This window comes from Cariama cristata, unplaced genomic scaffold, assembly GCF_000690535.1.
Source record: "Cariama cristata isolate BGI_N322 unplaced genomic scaffold, ASM69053v1 scaffold24983, whole genome shotgun sequence".
Taxonomy (NCBI): domain Eukaryota; kingdom Metazoa; phylum Chordata; class Aves; order Cariamiformes; family Cariamidae; genus Cariama; species Cariama cristata.
This window is the reverse complement of record NW_009610539.1, coordinates 26,470-33,503: the sequence shown is the minus strand read 5'-3', so window position 1 is coordinate 33,503 and position 7,034 is coordinate 26,470. Positions and strand designations below refer to the sequence as shown.

General features: G+C 36.5%; 1 protein-coding gene across 1 annotated transcript in view; it reads left to right on the top strand.

Annotated features, from left to right (window-relative positions):
* Positions 1–615: 615 nt before the first annotated feature.
* PAXBP1 (PAX3 and PAX7 binding protein 1) overlaps positions 616–7,034 on the top strand; it is a gene marked incomplete at its 5' end in the record, with an annotated part of 25,159 nt that continues 18,740 nt past the window's right edge. Inside the window, 6 exons of the mRNA XM_009697931.1 lie at positions 616–744; positions 1,936–2,112; positions 3,439–3,660; positions 4,282–4,385; positions 5,252–5,472; positions 6,415–6,604. Coding sequence (XP_009696233.1) covers positions 616–744; positions 1,936–2,112; positions 3,439–3,660; positions 4,282–4,385; positions 5,252–5,472; positions 6,415–6,604 — 1,043 coding nt within the window. The remainder of the gene's footprint in view (positions 745–1,935; positions 2,113–3,438; positions 3,661–4,281; positions 4,386–5,251; positions 5,473–6,414; positions 6,605–7,034) is intronic.

Genomic DNA, 7,034 nt, shown 5'->3' with positions numbered 1-7,034 from the left:
AAACATGGAATTACGCTATAGACTTAAAATCAAACACTTCTGGATTTCCTACGTCAAACTTTGGTTATTTTTTTTTTCTATGCTATTTAGTTCTTTAACTTACGGCATACCTTTTGGTAGGTTGTAGTGCTGCAGGCATTTCAGCTGGTAGTACAACCAAAACCATTCTCTTATTAGTTGTGTATATGTGTGGCTGTGAAAAGACTGTTGGCCCAGAATGTTGGGGCTTCGTGTCATTTTCTTCCAGATTTGTGGTCACAGTGAAGGATCAGCTGGGTTTTGTTTGTTTGGCTTCTTTTTATTTATTTATTTATTTTTTAAAAAAATTGCTACAGTCAGATAAAAGCAGGCCATGTGTGTACACTTTTGTGTAACTTCTGCTTTGCTTTTCTGTGACTGTGCTGTGAGTGGGATGAACACACGTGAAAATGACCACAAAAAGACGAGGTAGACATGAAAGGATGTGGGACTGGTTTTGTTGCAACAGTGTAAATTCACATTAAATTTCATTGTTAGGGGCATTTATTAAATTCTAGGTACAAGATTAAGAGATTTAATAGGTAAGTATACTTTTTGGCAGGTCTAATGTAATGTTTTCCAACTTTTCTTTTAAAGAAACTGAAGAAGTTTTTAAAGTGAAGAAATCAAGTTACAGCAAAAAGATTGTAAAACAATTGAAGAAAGAATACAAGGAAGATCTTGAAAAATCAAAAGTTAGAACAGAGGTCAATTCTCCAACAGATGGTAACTGCAAAACTAACAGTAACTTTTGTAATGGAAAAGATTTAGCACTGTAAATACAAATTACTTGTTTTCAAGATGGTTTGTTGGTCTTCTAGAGGGTTTAGCATTTAGAACTGAAGTAAAGCATGCATTAAATGTGTTCATTTGAACCTGACAAACGCTGTTCTGAAGCTGGTAGAGTTCTTTGATTCTCTCTTAGGTGGAATGAATGTAGAATGATGAAACTTTTTAGCTACATATATGGTTGTCAGTAGACCTCAGTAGTTTCGGTATTTCAGCTCGGCTTGTCAGATGAGTTTCCTCCTATTGAATTAGGAAGGAATTAAATTAGTTTAGAACTGTGTCTTCATCATTGGCATCACGTATACGGTTGGACTTGATGATCTTTGAGGTCTCTTCCAACCATAATGATTCTATGATTCTATGATTCTAAATTCTTATTAGAATCTTTAAGTTGCCTGTGCAGTGGTATGGGGTATGAGCAAAACCAGAAATTATCATTTTTTTTGGTTAATGTTCAGGTGATCTGTGGAAACCAGGATCTTAATTCTTGTTTCTGTCACAAAGATCCTTAAAAATTTGCATTTTGTACATGGCTAGTGTGTCCTTATTTTCTGCTTGCCTGTTTTGCAGTCTCTGTAGTTGGTTTGGTTATAGTGCAAAGACCTCATGGCTGCTACTGAGTCAGTAGTCTAGATTCTCTAAACAAATGCTAAAGTCTAAAAACTCAGATATGTGCAGCTTAGATCAGGACTTAACGTGCATTTTTTTACACAATATTTGTACCTGCTGCATGTATTTCTATGTTCCCCACCTAATGTAGGGTAATGTTGCACCCAGCCCAAGAGGAAAATGAAAAGGTTCTTTTGAAATGAGTCTGTTCTTGTGCTTTCTAATTAATACGTAAGAGCATGTGTGAAGGTTGCACATATGATCTTAATTATTGTGTTCCCTCACTTTTTTAATACTTGGCAATACATAGAATGTTTAGTGGTTGTTGGGGTGTCTGTCAAATTTTGAGAGGATGTCAGTGACTTAATCACAATTAAGGCGTATTTTACTAGATTTCAAACAATAAAATTATCATTTAACATTTTAATTTGATTTTTACTTTTGGTTGTTAGACCTTAAAAAAGTACTTCGAGTGATCTTTATAAAAAGAGTAAAACATGGACTTTGTTATCTTACCAGTCGAACCACCACTAGAAAAGACAGGACAGATTAAGGATATAGGTCAAGAAGATGGGACTGCAAACAGTGAGCATGGTGAAGAAGAAATGGAAGTTGAAAGTGAGAAGGAAGAAGAAAAACCAAAAGCTGGTGGGGCTTTTTCAAGTGCTCTGTCATCACTGAATGTTCTCCGCCCAGGTTAGTTTTTGTAATATGTCTGATATGCTAACAAATACTTTAGCCAGTGTTTACAGCAGACTAATGTATTTGAGAGGTAAGGAAATGCTTTCCAGCAATGTATCCAGCATCTGAGAATTCAGGAAACTACTGTTTTCCAAAGCCGCTCAATTTTACAAGCCTTATGAGAGAAAATTTTTTACTACAGAATGTTTCATCTTGATGTCGAAGGCAGGAATTTGTCTCTCAAAGTGATGACAAACTGTAAGAAAATCTAGATTTGGAATAGGTGACTTAACATAAATTTTAACTGCTTTCAATTAAAATTCTGTCTTTAATTCAGATGTCTCAGCTAGAGGTCTGCAAGGTATCTCAAATGTTTTCCTATCTCATTTTGTCTAATGAGGTTCTAGTCAGGCTCCGAGGCCAAAGAAATCAGTCTGAGGAAGTATTTTTGAAACTAGTTCACTAATTGTTAGCTAACTCATGGTAGCCTGCTCCCCAAATAGAAGATGGATGTCCTGGGTCCACAGATTTCACCGTGTTTCAAGGGAAAAAGAATTTCCTAGTTGACTCTGAAATAATTTTCCTTTTAGGGGTGATCGCAAAATGGTACGATATGTACGTTATTATATCTCTAAAGATATTGCTCGCTCGAATAAAGTATCTCATGTCAAGCATAAAGAGAATCTGAAATTTAACCTTTTGTGCATGCCTAATCAAAGTAGTGTTAAAAATTATTCATATCTGAAAAATTCGTTTTGGGGGACCATTCTTTATATGACTTATGTAATTTGCATTGATTTGGGGATTTTAGATTTTTAATTACGTCTACTTTTCTTGTTTCCCCTTGATTGTACAGTCTTCTCATATTAGCTTTGTCTGGTTTGGTGTTCTGTTAATCTCTGAGCTGTCATCTGTTGAAATGTTTTTTGTTCCCCTAAAATAAGAAGAGTTGGGAGGAGTATCAGGGCAGGAAGTGACACAGTCAGGAACCTAATTTTTTTCCTCCCTTTGCAATAGTCAGGTCCTGTAAACGGGCTTCCTCTTCTTTAGGAATATTTCCCACAGGAACATGAGGCTCCTGCTCTTATGGCATGTGAGCTGCTGGAAGCAGAGCCAGACTTTTTGGGAAGATCCTAGCTTTGAGGGTTTCTGGTCAGAAAGTTTGCATGTGCAGTTTATAAGTTGCTTGCAACTGTTTCTGTGAGTATAGATTTCTTTTCCTCTCACATTTTTTTTTGTTTGCAAAGATGATTTGGTTAGGGTGGCGGAGATGAGTAATAAAAAGTCGTAATACCAGTTTTGTTGCAGTGGTTGTTTAACGGTGCAAACATCTATCTCTAGGAGAAATTCCAGATGCTGCTTTTATTCACGCCGCTAGGAAAAAGCGTCAAATGGCTCGTGAACTTGGAGACTTTACTCCCGTTGACAGTGAACCAGGTAAAGGCCGCCTTGTTCGAGAAGATGAAAATGATGCCAGTGATGATGAAGATGATGACGAGAAGAGGAGGATAGTTTTTACAGTGAAGGAAAAATCCCAAAGGCAAAAGATTGCTGAGGAAATAGGTAAAACCTTTTTAGAAGGACAGCTGATAAACATTCACACTGTTTTCACTGCAAGTGCTCCCATTCAGCATTTTTAAGCGACATGTTTTTCAGACAGGCATGAATCTGGAGATGTATTCCATTTCTAAGGAAAAGTATTGCATAATGGAATCTGCATGTAAAATTTTGAGCACAAACTATGTTCCTGTGCTTAGAAGCACACAACTCTACTGAATCTGGTAGAAACGTACACTAAGGATTAATTAGTAGTATTCCTGTACTTTGTTTTTTAGGAAGTGTATAGTTGTGAAAAGAAAAACATTAGTTCTTTGGTATAGCATTCTTCTTGCTGACAAGCAGGTAAGGTAACCTTTTGGAAAAGAAGAATTAGTAAGAGATATAGAATTTTAACATTAGAGGGTTTTACCAGCAGTTAATTGCAAATTTACCCATTGGATTTTTTAAGTGGAACCTCTGAGATAATAATTCGTAGGCTAGCATCCTTAATTCCTTGTGAAGAGGAGAGGAGGATGCACTGAGGTGTTCCCACTGAAGCATGGTCTCTCAGGTTTTATGAACTCATGGCCCTTACTATGAATACAGTAGCTTCTCCTTTTTGTTACCTGTTTTACTTGTATTAAGGTATTGAGGGAAGTGATGATGAAGCACTGGTGGCAGGGGAACAAGATGAAGAACTCAGTAGATGGGAGCAAGAACAGATACGGAAAGGAATCAACATACCTCAGGCATGTATTTAGTTGTGAGCTCTTTTTGGTTTGTTTCTGCATATACTGGCTAAATCCATTACAAACTTGAGTATTTTACAGAAGACTGTCTCGTCTGAGAATTTCAATGTGTAACTTCTGATATTCTTTAAAGATAAATGAGAGGTCAGATTTTAAGTATCCGGTGGTGTCTGTTTTATTAGTCTCTCAATTCTGGGTAGATACTGGTTGATTGTGGTGCTATTAACCAGCATTTATTTGCAGCCTAAACCAGGGCTAGAATAATGCCAGTTTGAAGAGACCTCTTTTCTTGTTTATCATTGGGTTTACAGAGTCTATGTAAACGGTGTGTGTGTGTTTGTTTTTTCTGTATCTTGTGTTGCAGCATAGAGTTGGAATTTGTAGCAGGTTGTACTGTATGTTGTCTGAGAATTCATAGTGAAGTTGCCACTCAGTTGAAGAGGATAGTGTGTTGTGTTTTTTTTTTTTAAAAACATTTCAGCAAAATCACAACCAAACACACTGACTCTAAGAATCTGTGTCATTCTATTAAGTAGTCTTAGCAAAATTTAGTATAGTCCCAAACACTCTGTTATTGTAGCAGTTACAGGCTGGTTAAAATTGTCATTTAATAACTTGTTGTAAGTATAAATGTTTAGAATGATAATGATACTAAGAGTTTGTCCATTTAAGAAGGTGCTTCTGAGGGAATTTGTGTCTTTCACCTTAGTTGTTAGTAATTCTAGACTTAAATCCACTTGATAATTACATTTTGTAAATGTACCTGCCTACATTTTTCACTTTATAATATTTGAGATGTGAAAGAAATAAAGTTTTTCCTTTCTTTAAAGTCTAATATAGTACAATTGCATTTCCTCTTCCATTAGGTTCAACCAAGTCAGCCTGCTGAAGTGAATAATCTGTACTACCAGAACACTTACCAGACACTGTCTTACGGTTCATCATATGGCATTCCATACACCTATGCTGCGTATGGATCATCGGAAACCAAGTCTCAAAAAACAGATAATACAGTTCCTTTCAAAACTCCCAGTAATGAGATGACTCCTGTTACTATTGATTTGGTAAAGAAACAGCTTAAAGACAGGTAGGACAGACCATCTTTTTAGACTTAAAGACCTGTCCCCTAGCTTTCTGTTCCTCAGGCGTCTTTTAGTCTTGGTGAGCAAACGCAGAGTTTCATCGCTGGAAAAGTATTGACTGGCACATCCATTTAAAAAAAAAAAAAGGCAAACAAAAAAAAGCTCAAAGTGAAGATGACATTGAAACTTTGTTCGAAAATCTCCTTGGATTGCTTCTCTGGAAGTGAAGCTTTAAATATGAGGCCATTGGTCTTGTTGAAGACAGGTCTGAGTTGCATCTTCTGGACGCTGCGCAGTCTTATAGTCAAGAATTGAAAGGCCAGTGAGGTGTTTAGCTTGTCAACTTGCATTCTTTTAAACTATGAATCCAATTTTTCCCCTTCAGTAGATAAAGAATTTAAATTTTAGTATATACAGTGTTTTTTGGTTTAAACACTGTAATCTGCTTGTCAGGTACACAAAAGCTCCTACTGAATGAACAACTCAATTGCAGTGAGAAATCATTTGTAATGAAGAACTTGCACTTTACATGCCTTCAAAAGTGGTTTGTATGCCCCTTGTAGTGTTACAACCTTTGACAGTGAATCAAGTTAGTAGACGAATAAGACTGCTTTGTATAAGCTATAGTTCTCCCCCTGCCCCCCAAGCTTTCCTCCCAGTTTTACTCTAGGGCCAGCCTTGCACTATTCTAAGTGCTATCAACCCATGTAAAATTTGTAGGAGTGGGCAGTGCAACGCACTGAGCATAGTCTAGCAAATTAATTTAAACCATTAGTCTTGCTGTTTATATAGAGAGGGAAGGAAGCGACAGATGAAAGTTAGAGAATATGTCTTTGCAGTATTTCCCATACATAGACGTGGTACTTGCACTGTCTTTTTAATATCTCAACAGTCTGAAATATACAGACTTTTGGATGTAAATTTGCTATTTATCCGTTGCCCTTCAGGTTGGACTCTATGAAAGAATTGCACAAAGCTAATCGACAGCAATATGAGAAACATCAGCAAAGCCGAGAGGACTCTACCAAGGCAATTGAAAGATTAGAAGGGTCTTCTGGGGGTATTGGTGAACAGTATAAGTTTTTGCAAGAAATGCGAGGGTATGTCCAAGACTTGCTTGAGTGTTTCAGTGAAAAGGTAAGGATGCAAAAACATTCATCTTTTTTTTTTTTTTTTTTAAAAAAAAAAAAAAAAAAGGACTCTTAGTACATGCCAAACACCACATCTCCCTCTGTTTTTGAAAAAAGTCCCCTGAGAACATATCCTTCTAAAGGTTTGGTTATTCGAGGGTTGAAAAGATAACTTTTCATCGTGCTAAGTAGGTTATCAGAAACCTCTTTTTTACAGTGTAAGAGATCACTGACTTTAGGTTGCCTAAAACCACTTTCAGATTATATGTCTTTAGGATTTTTGTAGATATTCTGGCATTTCAACTTTACTCAGATGCTCCTTTTTACTGCTGTTGGGTATCAGGGTAACAAAAATAAGGGCTGAATTACAACATTGCTAGTTTCTGAAATGCTTTATGAACACAGTAACAAAGACTTGTATTTTTTGTGTTGTTATA